Below are 17,594 nucleotides of genomic sequence, written 5' to 3' on the forward strand. Positions count from 1 at the left end.
TGGTTCAAGCATCCATGATCCCAACAGAATTGAAAGACTGAAGATCTGTTAATGCAATAAATTCTTGCAGGAAATCAAGGTTGATATTTTAATTGTTTTACTTAGATGTCGCAAAAACTACAGGATGGATTGCAATGAATTTAGTAACAAATAATCTCGCTGCCCTCAGGAAGATTTCTGCTAATGTTAGTGATCCTATAATAACTATAAAAAGCCATCATCAGTTTGGAAATTTCCTTCAGTGCATCGTATCTGCATTTAGCATTTAGCTGAAAGCAACACTGTGCCTAAGTGCAACCTCACACAGCTGCTAATGTTTCATTTAAATGAGAGAGTTTGAACTTGCTGTAAAAAAGGAGTGAAAACATTTTTTTATATGCAGGATTTGAAAAATAATCATCTGTTTGACATTGAAGAGTACAGAGATAGTGTGACTGACCCGTAGATAGACCTTGGTCTCATGGCACAAGCGTTCCCCATTGGCGAGCCTGAAGGTCTTCACCATACTGGGCTCTTGGCTGTCCAGGAACAGAATTCTCCTGATGGATTCCTTCTGGTTTTGCCTAACACTGTCTAACTGAACCTCCACCACAAAGCCTTGAAACACACGTATAAAAAGCCCACACGCACACACACACACACACAAGAGAAGAAAAATGTCAATATGGACATGAACATGTACATTTATATTCTTATATTACACATAAAATACATGTAAATGTATGCACAGGCACATATTTGCACAGTTACATTCATGCCTCACCGTCATGTTATTATTTTACAGCCCACATGAATACAACTATTGAGACAAGACAGACAATACACACACTTAAAACAAACACACTTTTCTAAACTTTCAGAGCCTGACAATTTACACTGTATTTACATGATTTTTCTTTTATCTTGAGCTTAACTGCCACATTGATCACAGTGAGGTCCAACATATTTGTGGCTGCACAAAGAAAGCAAGGTACAGTAATGGGGAACATCTGTGTGTGTGTGTGTGTGTGTGTGTGTGTGTGTGTGTGTGTGTGTGTGTGTGTGTGTGTGTGTGTGTATGTGCGTGCCTCACCTAGATGAGAAGGGAGGTGCTTCCCATTAGCCAGCAGGCAGAAAGAGATGCTAACACTGGAGGTTGAACGGAGACAGAAATATGAAGGGAAAAAACATAAAAGCACAATAGATTTTGTTAAAGTAATTTAGAGTACTTCTGTGTACGATTCAATGTAACAACACTTAAATCTCTATAAAGTCAAACCTAGTTTTATGCTATTTGTAGGATTCACAGGTAAATGGTGCTGCTTGTAAGTTTTTCTCACCCATAACAGTTGCTCTGTTTACTTTTTAGGTATGTTTCCATGATGGTGGTGTATTGAGCTACTGATTATGCTAAAGGGATGTCCTACTTCTACAATAAACGTGACTGAGCCAACAGAAGGTGTCTTTTATCTTGAAAAAACTATGGTTGTTTTCCATGATCATTAATGGAAAAAAGAAAACAGTGAAGGAGGAAGGTATGACGCTCTAAGGAGTCAAACCCTACAACATGCTATTTAACTACAAGACAGTTACAACTGTTTTCCAACCTTTTCAAAGTTTAAGACTCCACTGCACAATCTCTCTAACATATAACTGCCCCATCTTTCTCCCACTTCCTCCTCTCTGCTCCTGTCATGTCGTCTGTTTCCAAGACAGCAACAACACCACTAAACATGAAAACAAGATTTACTTGTATGAACCTGCCAGGGAAGATACTAAAATACCAGCCAGTTTGGCAAATGTCTCTCACAGCGTTCTCAAAATGTTCCACATTTACTGTATTGGTTAAACTGAGCATGTGGAAAGATTTTAAACTGAAATAATCTAAATAATATTGAGGGTTTTGTTCAGAGAAGCTTGGACAGGAAACTGGCAAACATGAAGTAATTTGACATTCTCGTGAAGAAAAGTTTGCAAAGATGAAATTGGACCATGATGTCTGTTGCGTAACATTTGCAAGATTTTCCATGTTCAATTACTGTCAGGGAACCTCTTAAAACCATTAAGGACTATTGCTCTAGAATGGGAAACACTGCATAATGTATCAAGCTGTGTATATATCCAATTAACAAGCAAGTTGAGCTGAACTTTACCAAGACACAGCCATGGTTTCACTCCCAGTAATCAGCTTGCAAGTCTTTTCTTCCTGGTTGAACATGGTAGGATGAGCTGTCAGAGACGCACTGGTGCTCACTACTGGCCGTGCCCTTTCAGAAGACACATACCATGAAAGAGAAGAAAGAATGATCTCTTTATTTGTTATTACAATACCATATAATATGATTTATTGTCCCAAAAGGTAACTTTCTTATAGTCTAATGCAGCTGCAATGCATTGTCAAGATGTGAGGGTACTGTCTTCAAACAAGTTCAAAACATTATAACGTACAATATTACACATTGTATCATTTTAGGACACAACTTAAAATCAACCTAAAAAAGTACATGTTGTCACAAAAGTACACTTAGTACACTGTATCACTTAGTAACATGATGCACAACTTCACTGCTCCTGGGGTTTGAAACATACCTGTATAGCACTGCTTTATCAACCCCAAAAGCACCAACCAATAAATCTACATGGATGGAAAGAAAATAAAGTTAAAGTATCCAATACAAAACTGTTAATCTGCTTGTTAAATGTGACAAATGTGTGACTTCGGGTCCATCTGCCTCAGAACTTTCACAACAAATGTACAATTAATGTGCAATGTTTATGTTGGCTTTATGATAAGAAGCTAGCTTCCACTAGGCACCAAAAATATTTTTTCTCATTAATTTGAAAAAAAATCAACATAACATGTAGCCATTTTATTTTGGTGAAAATACAACTGACCGGTGATTATTTTCAGATTAAAATAAAAAGAGAAGGAAGCACTGAGGCATATTAACATATAAGTGTAGTAGTTATGTCATCAATAGTACCTGGGTACCCGTTTTGATCCAGATCTCTGTTGCCTCGTGATGCAAAACCAAAACTGGCCGGGAAAGAGGAGGAAGCCCATTGGCCAGAGAGAGTCTGAGTGGGCGTGTCGTTCAGTCCACCATCATAACCGTTATATATAAGAACCAAACCCTGCTGATCATCTCCTCCATAGGGACAGCCGATTGCCATGTCTGTAAACAGAAGCTGTGTGAAGCAACTCCTGTTTTCTTAAAATTTAAAATCATGTAAATGAGTAAAGACCAATAAGCTTAAAAATCTTATACCGATTTGTTACTAATTGTTATTATTTTGTAGTGATTTATTTGTGGTTTAAACTTGGAGCTGTAATTATTATTCAATAATATGCTCTTTCAGTATGTTGGTGCTGTCAAATAGTTTGTTTGTTTTTTATTCGTAATAGCATCTGAGCCGACTTTACATGAAGCTGAAGCCTAAATTAACTGGTCAACCAGTGATAGGGATCAGTTTAATGTCATGTTTGAAAAAGAAGCAAAAAAATCCTCACATTTTGGTGTTGAAAGATAAACATGAGACACAGTGGTTCTTTGTATAAGGATTTAGTTTTAAAAAATACTGAGCGGTTAACACTGTAATAATGCACTGAAGGTATCTATTTACTTTTATTGCTATGAAACGTTTCACTTGCACTGTTACCATCAAACCCACCATTGAATCCATCCTGATTGAGATCCCCCAATGGAGCTAGTGAAGTGCCAAACCGGCCGAAGGCCTGTGGACCAAGGAGGTGGGACTGGCTTGGTTCCAGTAGCAAAGGACCCCTCTGGAGGTACACATACACTTTACCTAGCTCCACCAGACGCCCACTGGACCTTAGATGCATGAACATTGGAGCTCCAACCACCAAGTCATCCAGACTAATGAGAGAATTAAAGGAAAAAGTATAATAATGTGGATGAAAACAGAAGTAGAGTAGAAAGTACAAAGAGGGTATAAGGCATCCGGATTTCAGAGTACAAGTATCTAAACTGGCACTGAAAAAGCCCTAATTTAACTCTTAAAGATCTTGTTTTCGACTTAGTACATCCTTTTAAAAACACAGTAAAATTAAAAAATTTATCTGTTTTTCTGAGTTCAATGTTTATTTAATGCATCTCACATTTAATATTCCATTCATCATGTTTGCTGCTTAATGGGGAGCAGGACTACACCCTGGACAGGTCGCCACTTAAGTCTGATGATCTATGTGACTTTAAGTATCACTAAGGTTAGAAAAATCATCTTATTTAATCCATCTATCCATATAATCACTCCATTGGGACTGGAGAAAATAGTTGATGTTAACACTGAAATTAACAAACTCACAGCTTGTATGGCAGGTCAGTGAATTTTGTAAATTAACAATGAATGTTGTATTGTGGCTTAACTTCAGAAAGTAACAGGGAAAGCTGAGGAATAACGTAACTATTTTCTCACAGAAAGTTAAAAAAGGAATGAATGAATCATTTTTTTTTTTTTTACATACTCAAAAAATATTTATGTGACTTGTATTGTCAAAATCAGAAATAAGCAGCTAATGCAGTAATGGTTCACATACTGCTTATATATCAGGCCATTGAGTTCCAGTTAACATCATGGTTGAAATGGGCAAAAACACAGAAAGCTCAGTAAAAACAGGGACCTTACTCATTTCTTGATGAAAGTTGTGAAGAATGTTAAAACCGCTGTGTGTCCCTAACACCTTACTGAATTTAACAATATAGAAACATTCTAGAAAATGTTTTCAATGCAATGGAATTTTAGGGTTAACAGTGAAGGTCTAAACATACAAAAATAAAAGACCTTAGGATGGGACCCTGCCAAAGGTTGGAGAAGTGAAATCTCTATCATACAGATAAGAGTCAAACACAGAAAGTTCAGATTTTTTTTACCTAGAGCATGGGGAGGAGGGGATTTCAATGACACATTACAGAGTGACAGAGGGTGGGAAACTTCCATCAAGTTACACTGTTAACCTCTGCTCCAGTGACCTCACCCTTCGCTTTAAGCTCACTTTGTTGTCATTTTCTCCCCTGTCTCTTATTTTCTGCCAGCATCTGTCTCGTTGTTACTCAGTTCACTCACCCATCGTTGTTGATGTCAGTGGCTGCCACTGCATAGCCAAAGTAGGACCCCATCTGGAATGCATTACAAAGATCCAGTTAGCCTATAATCACACCATGGTGTACAGACCCTTTTCTTTTCTTTCATTTTCTTCCTCTGTTTCCTTTTTCTCCTTTGTACCTTCCACCACCACCCCAGAAGCTTTCCTCTTCAGTCTCTCAATCACACAATCCCCTGGGGTCTCCTCTTCTCCATTTTCATGGATCTCAGTGTTGAAGCTTCTGTAAGCTCAAGCAGAGGTAGGAGGTCTGGGGATTGGAGACTCTAACTCCTTTAAAACTCACTCCAAGAAAATACTCATGGGGTTTGGGGGTTTCTGGTTTACTTTCATATCATGTCCTCTATGATAAATTAGGGTCACATTTCAGCCTTGGGTGATTCTCATTTCAAAGTGATTTGTGTAGCTACATGGAAGAGAGTTTGGAGAACCTTTGCGAGAACCTAAACTTGAATATTGACCATTTTTATCTTATTCCTGGGTCACATTTGCAAAGCAGTTCATATCAACATAAATCAAAGTGAGGCTTAAGACAAAGTTCACTTTATTAGCTCTGCTGTGCTCATGTATTAGATATATACATTTGAGGTAAGGGGAGCACAGCAAATCAAGAAAAGTTGACACAATATTTTTTTTGTCAACAGCCATCACTGATCATACATTTCATACATTTCTATTGCTATGCTGATGATTCCAAGCTATATCTACCCATTGAACCAGTTGGAAAAAAAAATCAGTTAATCAAGCTTCAAGCATGAATACAAGACATAAAGGCCTGGATGTCCCACAATGTTTTACTTCTAAACTCAGACAAAACTGAAGTCATAGTATTTGGGCCCAAAAATCTCAGAAATATGATGTCCAATTATATCGTTACTCTAGATGGCATAAGTCTGGCCTCTGACTGGAGGAATCTTTCAGTTATTTTTGACCAGGATTTGTCCTTTACCTCACATACTGTATAAAACAAATCTCTAGAACAGCCTTCTTCCACCTACGGAACATTGCCAAAAAAAATTGTCTCAAAGTGATGCCGAAAAACTAGTCCATGAATTTGTTACTTCTGTTACTACGGGATGCCCCAGTAACTCCCTAAAAAGCCTTCAGTTAATCCAAAATGCTGCAGCAAGAGAGCTGACTGGAACTAGCAAGAGAGATCATATTTCACCTTCACTAGCTTCTCTCCATTAGCTTCCCATAAAATCTAGAATAGAATATAAAACCCTGCTTCTTACATATAAAGCTCTGAATTGTCAGGCTCCATCATATGTAAAAGACCTCATAGCACCATATCGTCCCAGTAGACCACTTCGATCTCAGAATGCAGGCCTACTTGTGGTTCCCAGAATTTCCAAAGGTAAAATGGGAGGCAGAGGCTTTAGCTATCAAGCTCCTCTCCTGTGGAACCAGCTCCCAGTTCAGATTTGGGAAGCAGACACCCTCTCTACTTTTAAGTTTAGGCTTTTAAGTCTACTTTCCTCTTTGATAAAGCTTATAGTTAGTTATAGTTATGCTGCTATAGGCTTAGACTGCTGGGGGACCCACCCCAAATGCACTGAGCTCCTTTCCTCCTCTTGTCCGTCTCTCCTTTCCTCTCACCCCACAAATGTCCCCACAGTATGACATTAACTCCTTGTGTTTTCTCCCATAGTTGTCTTTCTCCTTCTCTGTCCCCCTCTCTCTGTCCCTTTTTGCAGGTGTCCCCGGCTTTGGAGGTGTGTGTTTTTCACTGCACAGCTACTGGTCCTACCAACCTGCCCAATGTTTTGTTGTTGCACTTTTCTTTTCTCTCTTCACTTTCATCTCACCCCAAGCGGTCAAGGCAGATGGCCGCCAACCCGAGCCTGGTTCTGCTGGAGGTTTCTCCCTTTTTTATCTCCACTGTTGCCTAGAGCTTTGCTTTGTTGTTGGGTTTTCTCTATAAATCTTTATAGTCTTAACTTTATTCCGTAAAGTGCCTTGAGATGACTTTGTTGTGAATTGGCGCTATATAAATATAGATCAATTGAATTGAATTGAATATCCCCAAGAACAATTCAGGAAACTATGTTTGGGTTTTCCTGGGATGTCATTGATTGATATTTCACGTAATGTTCACATGACGTGCCAACAAATAATTTTATCCTGAATCGCCTAAAAAATGTAATAAAATGCTACAGTATGCAACACTTACGTCATACTGTTTAAACTGTTACTAAAAGCAGCCAAGTGGGGAAAAGCCAAGTCAAGTCATACTTGTAATTCTTGTGGGGAAATCCTGGAAATGTCTGACCTTTATGGTAGTGCTCACTTAACAGAAACTATTGTACAAAAGAGCAAGCAGCTGAAAATAAATGCTATTAGGTGAGTAGATACAGAACACAACTTAAAATAAATGCTCTTCTGTGTGGAACTACAACTATTTGCTAACGTGTTCACCGTATCAGCTTTATAAAATATAATTGTGTCAGTGTTTACAGAGTGTTCTGCTGCTCTCAAATGACTGAAAAAAGATTAATTAAAATATCAATTTGGCTTTATAATAACTATACTATTTTAGAAGAATTATTGTACTATTCAATTTCTTATTGCAAGGAAAGGGTCCAGGGTTTTTAGAACTGAGCAACAAACAACATGGAAATTCCTTGCACAGTGACTCAAATAACTGGACAATTCAGTAAACTCAAACCAATGCACAAATCCTCAAATACAATCGAAACAGGGCCATCCAGCATATCAATGTGCTCCTTTATGATGTTAAGCCACCAGAGACATTAAAAAGAAATCTTCCTTAAAATCACTGGACCCACCCCTTTTATGTAGATTAGGCACAAAATAGGTTATAAACAAAATAAAACATGGCTAAACAAATAAAACATTGCAGGGATTAGTGTCTTGGAAATATACTTTGTTTAATTGCGGAGTAAATTACAAAATGGAAAATGTAATTGGCGAAATCAACAAGACATCTTACACATGGACCCTCTGGTGTGTTTTTGCAGCTGAGTGCAAGCACTCACAGAGGGCCTAGCATTCACCCACAGAGACACCGACTCAGTTAGCCTGGAGTTTATCCGAGATCATTCTCATTTCTGACCGTTTACTCCACCCTAAGACCGACTGCTCTGAGCAATCACTGATGACCTCCAAAACCCAAAACACACACTCACACTCACGCTGAATGAATAATAATGAAAACACAACCACATATCAAGTAAATACAACACAAGTACTGGTCCAACAGCAAGAAAACCAGCCACCATAGAGCACAGAAAATCTCCATGCAGATGTGAACATACCTGCTCCCCTGTCAAGTTGAGCAGGGATTTCAGATTCCGACCATCTAATATGGACACCTGATTTGAAACATACAATAGTCATTATTGATTACATTGAGGCTAATAATCCTAAAATGCTTTTCAAATATTTACAGTTCAAGGTTATAGAGACCCCCATTCATTAATACTGCAGGCCTGACTAGATACATGTATGAAAGTATTTGTTTGCACTATAAAATGTTGTATATAAAATGAATAAAATTAAAATGTGGAGACTCCTTACTAAACCATACAGCATGAGTCCTTTTGGAACTCCTGTGATGAAATCTGCAACTCAGAGAGCAAGGAGCAAAAAGTTACAAGTGGTCATGTCAAAACAACATTGATAACAAGGAGCTGCAATATTGGACAGAGCTTGTGACCAACTTGTGACAAACACAATTATCAGATTTATTTTTCTACTTTTGCTTCCTGAAAGACTGAATAATCTATTACTGCAACTTAATTCAATGCACTGTCACAGACCAGTTAACACAGAGCAGTGAACTACTGCACAGGTCATGGAGGGGGGTGGGGAGTACTCAGCCATGCATTTTAACTTTGCACTGTAAATATGACTCTCACCTTCTTCCTTATCCCCACTGAACTCACCAGCAGCTACAGAGTAACCTGCAGACATGGAGAGTAAACATAGGATTGAGAAAGTGAAAGCTACCTGAGTCAGAATTGGTTTTATGGTTAACTTCCGACAAGACTTTGCAAACTACAGTAGGTTATGAATGATATGATATGCTACAGCTTCATGCTATCTAAAAACAAACATTAAGCAATTCACATAATATCATCATCATATCATCAACAGAAGCTCAAGAGACAAATGGGAGCAGCATACAAGATAGATGCCCAAAAACAACCTAGACAACAATGGAAAATTAGACAGCAACATATGCAAATTTGCAGACACAGCAAGCTTGGTGCACAAAAGCATGGTAAACAATGGCTGCTGGATTTTGACCAATGTCATGACCGTATCCTCACAAACCCAATGAAAGTCATAAAGTCAGACAAAAAGACATACAAATGCAAAAATATGTCTTGAGAGTAGCACAGACTAGTAATTAAGTTCTAATCATATTTTAACACCCCGTAATACCCCGACCTATATTTAATAGCATGATGTCATATTTCAAGTGATGTCATGAGTCATATGTACACTGATAATCGGCCTGAAACCAGAGGAAAGGTTAAAAGCATGAGAACAAAACTAAAAATTATTTGCCATACAGTATGGTTACGTTTTGTGCTTCCAAGGGTGAAAATTTGAATAGTGAGGGTCCCGTTAGTTGAAAGCTCAAACAGCGTCCAAAATAAACAAGATTGTTACTGTTGGTATCATGAATGTGCTGAGATAACTTAAGAAAAATCTCTAACTTAGATTATGATCCATAGATAATTATGATCTGGGAGCCATGCAAATGGTCCAGATATACTGCTCTGGTTCAAAACTAACACATATAGTAGTGGTAAGTCTATTATTTGATTCAAGGGCACTTCCTCACCTAGGTAAGTGTCATCATAGGTCCCGTGCATCTGTTGGGTTTGAATCTGCTTGGCAACTGACAGCAGGAAGTAAGCAGGGTAGTAGGCTTTAACAATCTCCTGCGTGGTGGCAGAGATCAGCTGACCTACAGGGTGAATGAACAACAAGAGGGTTAATCGTTAAAGGATTAAAGATGATTTTTTTGGCTATGGCTCCCAAGTTGATTTTCTGGATCCCCTCAAAGGGAAAAATCCATTGGAAGATCCAGTATGTCCTGAAAATGCACACCGTTCAACATTCCTGTGAGCTCACCTTGCCAGTAAAAGCTGCCTGGTCCCCCAAGCACAACCCTCCCATCCTGCAATACAGACAACAGTGGCCAGAGTTGAGGAATCTATCTGTCACCAGTTTTATCCTGAGGTTCAAACAAACTCTTCAGGTCTGTTCTACACAATGTAATCTCAACTGCTTACATCAGCCAAAGCAGAGAAATGGTGACTATGTGATTATGTAGAAACGAGCAAAACCTTCAACAAATATTTCTCTTACCTTGGTGAAGTCAGCACTAAATCCCCCCTGACAATAGCCCTGTCCAGCAGGTCCGTGTCGTTCTGCAGTGAGCAGTAAAAAAAACATGTCCATTTTACGATAATGTAATAAACAAAACATTATGTTGTATTGAGGGCAGCATTCACCAATGTAATTATTTTTAACTGTTACGCCTCGAAATTGGATTCTAGTCCAAATAAAAGAACAGGAGAAAACACTGGACACTATTTTACAATAGCTTCCCACAAACATTTTACTCTCTATAAGATCACAGCAATGTGTACACGTCTTTAGTTTTACCTAGTGACATCTTTGTTGCTGTGTTTAAAGAGATAGTCTAAAGTGTTGACAGCAGCTTTCTTATGATATGAAGGTATAGCGGTACTCTGAATACCAAACACTAACACAGTTCCTGGCAAAAAAAACTAAAAACAAACAGAAAAGAGACGCTGTCAAATGGCCAAAGGTAAGTGTGGGTGCTCCAGCAATACTAGAACCATCTCTATCAGAAATGCTTTTTTAATGTATTTTTTATTATTTTCTATTTGGGGGGAGGATCATAAATTAATGTTATATTCATGTCATTTAAACCGTGATTGCGTGCAGACAAGTGGGAAAACCTATTCATGTCAATATGAATTTACAATTCTTAATAAAACATTTTTTAATATACTTTAGACAACTATTTTCTTTGTCCTTTCACATAATTTAACTAGTATGTTTTCTTTTTAACCACTAAAAATATGTAGATACCACAATAAGATCTTATCAAAGCTAGTTGGATAATTTAACTTGTAACCTCTACGACCAAGGCATTAATTCCAGGGATGCTTCTACAGGTCACATCAGAAATAACAATATAGCCTAACGACTATAGGATTTGTTGTCTGCTGATGAAGTCATTAGAGAATCCAGCAGCTGAACCCTTAGGTATTTTTCCTCACATGTTTGTGAAGACCAAAACAGAGCTAAAAGTAGAGTTAGTGTCACACTAATTCCATAGACAAATGGATAAATGTTATGTGTGTTTCTGCCCTATGGTTAGCTGGCATTGCTGTCTCTTACCTGTTCGGCAAGGGGCAAACTCCACAAACGTTTTGAGGTTGTCTACGGAGAGATAGCAGGTTCCCGTGACATCAGCAAAAGGTGTGTCATGCTTGGTTCTCCAGTAATACCTAGGAGCACAAGCCTGGAATGCACATATAGACTGCTTGATAACATTTTCTGCCTGGGAACTATCACTATGTAAAGTAGAAGTTTTAAGATTGATCATAGCTAAGCAAATGTAACTAGACAGACAAAATATCTCAAGCTTTTATGATTTGGCAAAGGGTAACTAGTAAGAGCAATGCTCTGTATCCAATGCCAGAGAATGAAAGAGACATTTATTTAGGTCAATGCTAAGTCTAAGGACAACAATAAGATCTAAAACATATCTTACACGTATGATGTGATTTCACAGATCTACTTGGGTTTATTATCCAAACTCAGCAACCCTGATATTAACCAGTCTTACCAGAACACTGTTACCATGGGAACGCACTGTAGCTCCAAACCACTGATGGGACTTGAATTCAACCTGAGTGTTCACTTCATTTATGTAAAAATATCGATCACCTACAAGATAAGAAAAACAAATTTTATTGCATATTTTCACAAAGTTGTAGGCAGGTCTTTTAATATTTGAAACATTTATACTTTTGAAGATTTTCTAGTTCTCAGAGAGCAGGACTTGGAAGAAACCATTGGTGTCTTGCTATTTTAATGTAAATCCCTGTGTCATCAGTGTTTGATTTCTGTGCTGTCAGGGCTTCATTTGAAAGTTCCCCACACGTTCTTGGCTTTTTACAAGGATATTTTATGTCCTTGTTCCCCGGGTCTGCAGTCTTAATCCATCCTCTATGCGATGGCAGACATCAAATAGCTCAAAGGGATTTGGACCTTCTTGTTACTGTAACTCAAACGGCTGTACTACAATGTCAAGAACTGTTTGAAGAAGAGGCCCTGGCATTGCTGAGGTGATAAAAGAGTGGGTGGTGCTGAAGGTTTTACGTTTGCAGCTTCAAAACCATTACACCTCCATTATTTCTGCTTTCAACAACATGCTGTTAAAATAATGAATTTAGGAAAGCTACATCAGTAATATTTTTCTTCTTCTGGTCCACAAAACTTTTATTGTTTGCCATTTGAATGCTGTATAAACAGATTTCTGACTTAAAAACTGACCACATCCTTATACAAATATTGAATGCAATTTTGTGATGGTGGGATTTTCTGACCCCACTGACTTGTACAAGGATTTTTGTCAGGCCAGCAAAAAAGCAAATGAACGTTAATGTCCTTGTAAAGCCATTTAACAGGATGTGATGCCTTCAGTTTGCCTGTCCCTGTTTAAACGTACAAAAATGTGCTGTGCAAGTTCTAATGGTGTATATATGTGATATATACCGCATATGATATATGTTCCTGCTGTCTGTAGCAGAGTGGTGACATTAAACTCTCCTGCCTACAGCTCAGTGTGCCTGTTTCATTAATAGAGTCTGGCCTGTGGCGTAAAACACACCATGAGACCTGTAATGGGAAATGCGAGAATAGATCAATGGCTTTCGGCCTCTGCCTTCAGGGGTCGCCATGGCAGAACATGCTCCACACGTTTATTTGGCCCTTCCTGCCGCAACCCTCCCATTTTTATCCGGGCTCAGGACCGGCAACAGGGTTGCCCCTGGTGGCTGGATGGGGCCACACCTTTTTGGGGTGGGATTTGAACCCACAGCCTTCTGCAACCCAAACCAATACTCTATCACTGAGGCACCAGGCCCTCTAATGGGAAATGTAAGAATACTCAATTTAAAAGCATGTGTGTGTAGATATACATGTACTTGTGCATGTATATATTACATATAATATAATGTGTGTGTGAACATATAATATATGTTCACACACACACATATATAACATATATCACAATTCAGACAGTTTATGTTTTTGTAAGTGCATATGTTTGTATTCAGAGTGGTCAAAGCTCCCAATCTTGTGTAAACTGCCATTTGATATCTGAGAATTTCATTTGAGAAGTTCAACCCTGTGATCCTCATGCTGTGGTCCCTATCGCTTCCTGCATTTGTGATGGTGGTGATTATTTTGCTGGCAGAACCAGGGGCAGCACAGATTCTCTAGGGTCATTGTCCACGTAATGACTCTGCCCTAATTGAGTGCTCGTACTGCTGAGCCCAAGTCCAGCAGGAAAATCAAAGCTTTGTGAAAACATTGCAATCACAACCTTTGCCCCAAAATGGTGGAGAAAAACCTTTAAAATTGCCGTTTGGGAGAGTGACATTTTTACACCCTGGAACAATGCGAGTTACCATCTAAGGCTGTGAACATGATATAGGGAGAAATGAGATTGTTCACAGTTCACATTTTTATCAGTGTGAGTAGGAGGCCAACCATCAGTTTGGATAACAAGACTACCTACCTTGGTTGTCAAAGTCGATAATGCTGCAGTTAGTCTGGCTCCAGGGGCACAAGTACACAGCTCCTCCTTCAGTGATATCAGGTTGGCTGGTGTTGGCTTTTGGAGCGCCTATCAAAATACTGATACTGCACAGGAAAAAGGAAATCTTACTTATCAGGACAAAGAGTCCAAAACAACACCATGAAATACTTGTTATGATTGAAAGTCATACACATTCGGATTGTATTTAATCAAAGTTATGGCATACACACTGCAAATTAAGTTTGAAATCTGGACAAAAATATTTTAGAATGGAAAAAAGACTGGATTGACTGACTGGATTCCTGATCCTTGTAGATTTCCGCATATGCTCATTGAATTTGAACATTATAACAGAGAGTAGCCTTTGGAGAAAGTAAGCTGCAAAATCAGTTAAAAGAGTTACTATTGCTGACTGTTCCCATATTATCCCCTGTTCTGTTTATGGGGGCGTGCAAGGTTCAAGGTGCAAGCTCAACAGCAGCAGTGAAGAGATGTTTGCTTTAAAAAATATCTAGCGAGGCTCACCCTTCTAACCAATCAGAGAAGTTCAACAGTCTCTGCTTCAATGGTATGCTTTGATAATGACTAACACAGGAGGTGCTGTGCAGAGCAAAGTTATCTACAGATCTTATTTCAGGCTTTTAACCAAAACCTCTTTCAAAAAAGCCACAGACTTCAAGACAAAGCAACCGAACGTGCAAAAAAATCGATCTGATTTAAGGGTTTTAGGACTCATTCCTACGGTACTATATTGCATACATTTAAAGTATTTTATCCAATGTAAAAAAAAATGTTAAATATATTTAAAAAATGTACTAGTGCAGCTTTAAAGTTAGCTTGCTACAAAGCTAGTACATTGAAACTACTACACCAGTTGGCTGAATCATTACATGTTGTGATGGCTATTACAGTACTCGGTGTACTAAGCTTTTTTTGGCTTAATGAATGACAATCATCCTTCGGAAATTCCGGTTTTTTTATAGTGTCAGTCTTTGTTTAGTTTGCATGGGCAGTGAGACTCAGTGCTCTTAAAATCAAGAGAGCCTACTTCATGGGAAACTACTACACATGGCCTCACATTTTAAAGACGTGCACCTAATAGCTGAGCTGGCAAGCTGGCTACATACTGTAACTGCTAGTTAGCAAGCAAGGTGGTTTTAAGCATTTTTCCAGAAGGTAAGAAAATTAAATGTGTGAGTGAGAGACTAAACAAGAAGAATAGGGACCTATTTCGGCATCTCTCACGTACAGTAAATACATGGCAAAATGATTCCGGAGAAATAAAGAAAAACACATGCTAACATCAAATTATCTAATGTTTTTCAAGCAGATTATTCTGTACAAGTGCAAGTGTGTGTATAAAACAGCTATGCTTTCAACGTTTTCAGAAAGCCCTGCTAAAAAGGCAAGATCCAGAGCAAATGGCACAACTTAAGACATTGGTGACTGATGACATTAGCAGAGATCAGACTGACTCTGTGCTCCCCTCATGCCCCAGAATGTCTGGAGAGCACATGAAGAATATTTACATGACTGGATAAGCTTTCCTTATAGACTTCTCACTCCACAGACCCTCAGCAGGCCGGGGTGCAGGCTTTCAATGGTCCTATTTTTCAAAGGTACATGACTCACTTTAAAGAGCCCACCACCCCACTGTGATCTCTGCATGTGTGGAGCTGTAAGATATACCTTGAGTCAATTAAAGGCACTAGAAAAGAGAACGTAACAGCCTTCTTTGCAATATGATTGTATCAGTGGGATGAAGGATCCTTGTGCTGAGAGAGAGGATTCCTTTCTCTTAACTCACGTACAACATGAACATCTGCAAACAGGAAAATCGCTTAGAGGCACGGTGAGGTCAAAGACGCAACCTGTAATTTATACTACGACTACTAGGATGGATTTATGAAGTCCTGTAAATGCATTTCCCATTATTGGCCACAGTATTTTAAAACAAGTCTTAACCTTACGGCAGGTCTTACTCCATTTAACTGCTCATATGCATGACCTACTCAAAACATTTCTGGTAGAGGACATTGTGTCTATTTATTTCAAAATCATAAACAATTTGATAAAAAAAAATGTGTAGTGATTGCTTCATTTTTAGGGTCACAAGCCAAAAAGGTTGGGAACCACTAATGTATAATAACATCATCTCCCATTACATTCAGTAATAAAAACAATGTATGTCCAAGGAAACCAACTGAGCTTCCGTATCCCAGCTAACCCTGTTCAGGTTTCACAAGATTTTATCCAACTTGCTATAATAAACAGGATATCATGCTTCTATGGGACAGATCCCTCCACCCAAATATCTGCTTTATTTGGTTAACATGTAAATACACTCATTTGGCTCATACATATGTGGGTGGCCCAGAATGAGCTGACAAAACACTCAATTTATCTTTTCTTTCTTGCTGTTTGAACATTAGAACATGAGTGAACCGGTAAGACTAGTACAAAGTAAAAGATATGAATAAAAGAGCAGCTATGAAAAATTGTAAAGTAAGTTACTCAAATGCTATGCTCTATCCATTTATAGATGTAACACTTGGAGCTGTCAAAAAATACTATATGTTGCATTGGAACATGATCCAGCCAGTGATTTTGGTTTAGTTAGTTCAGGGAGCACAATATGTATGTTGTTTTATTTCTAAATAGTATTTTCTACACTAACTGTATACTATGGAAATGTATATACTGTACATAATATACAATTAGCATAGAGCAAGTCTACTTTTGGTTAAACATGCATTTTGGACAATTACAGGAAAATACTGTACTGAACTTTTTGCCCCCTGAGTCCTTATTTTCAGTCCAGTTAATGTGCTGAAACTCTCCAAACCTCTCTCCTTTTTTTCATTATCTTAAATTTGCTTCCAGTGAACTGAATGAGCTCTGTACACACCCTCAAACAGTGATAACATGCAAAGCTGCTCAGGCCAATGTTGATACATGTGTGTCATCCTGCAGCACCTCTCATCACTACCCGAATGCTTCGATTGTACTAATAGACTTGATAAGAAGGCATCCGCTTCACTGACACACTTAGTGCCTCCTATACTATAAATCTTGAGCTTCTTGTGTGCTGAGACACCTGAAAACAGAAATAGCATGGTGAGCAACAGGAGCAACTCTTAAAAAGGCTCCCTTATACACCAACAGCTGTCAAATTGCTTGACAGCCAGCAAACTTTATCCCATCAGCAGAAGGAAAACAGACATACAGGAAAGCCCACTTTTCCTGCTGCCTTGTTTATCCACCACAATACAAGAACCACTAGATTCACACAATGTTCCGCTATAATTGCAAGCTGTCAAAATACATGATTTAATAAAATATAAAGTGTGGTATTATGAAGCATAAACAAAACTATTGAAGACCAAAAAGGGGCTACAAATTGGTCTAAATCAATGTCTCATGCCCATGCCCTCTAACCGCTACAGGCCTAGTTAAGCAAACTTAACAAATTTCCTCTGAGGAAAATATGTACAGTACATTCATTAAATCAACACAGCTTTTTACTCTAGAAGCCCATAAGGATGTTAGTGAGGGAAAACTGAGACACAGAGAGCGGGGAATGTCTAAGTGGGATTTATATAGCAAAGACCACAGCCGTTTGACATTTAACAGGAGCATCTGTGTACA

General features: G+C 38.5%; 1 protein-coding gene across 1 annotated transcript in view; it reads right to left on the reverse strand.

The window, feature by feature from the left end:
• LOC137127731 (integrin alpha-5-like) overlaps window positions 1–17,594 on the reverse strand; it is a 33,851-nt gene that overhangs the window by 13,791 nt on the left and 2,466 nt on the right. Inside the window, exons 2-17 of the mRNA XM_067505082.1 lie at window positions 13,926–14,050; window positions 11,967–12,067; window positions 11,516–11,639; window positions 10,451–10,512; window positions 10,214–10,259; window positions 9,921–10,046; window positions 8,986–9,030; window positions 8,645–8,688; window positions 8,383–8,439; window positions 5,068–5,120; window positions 3,652–3,860; window positions 2,964–3,155; window positions 2,569–2,614; window positions 2,133–2,246; window positions 1,073–1,128; window positions 440–597 (exon numbers count right to left, since the gene is read on the reverse strand). Of these exons, the coding sequence (XP_067361183.1) occupies window positions 440–597; window positions 1,073–1,128; window positions 2,133–2,246; window positions 2,569–2,614; window positions 2,964–3,155; window positions 3,652–3,860; window positions 5,068–5,120; window positions 8,383–8,439; window positions 8,645–8,688; window positions 8,986–9,030; window positions 9,921–10,046; window positions 10,214–10,259; window positions 10,451–10,512; window positions 11,516–11,639; window positions 11,967–12,067; window positions 13,926–14,050 (1,558 nt within the window). The remainder of the gene's footprint in view (window positions 1–439; window positions 598–1,072; window positions 1,129–2,132; window positions 2,247–2,568; window positions 2,615–2,963; window positions 3,156–3,651; window positions 3,861–5,067; window positions 5,121–8,382; window positions 8,440–8,644; window positions 8,689–8,985; window positions 9,031–9,920; window positions 10,047–10,213; window positions 10,260–10,450; window positions 10,513–11,515; window positions 11,640–11,966; window positions 12,068–13,925; window positions 14,051–17,594) is intronic.

The sequence above is a fragment of the Channa argus genome, chromosome 5 (assembly GCF_033026475.1).
Source record: "Channa argus isolate prfri chromosome 5, Channa argus male v1.0, whole genome shotgun sequence".
Taxonomy (NCBI): Eukaryota; Metazoa; Chordata; class Actinopteri; order Anabantiformes; family Channidae; genus Channa; species Channa argus.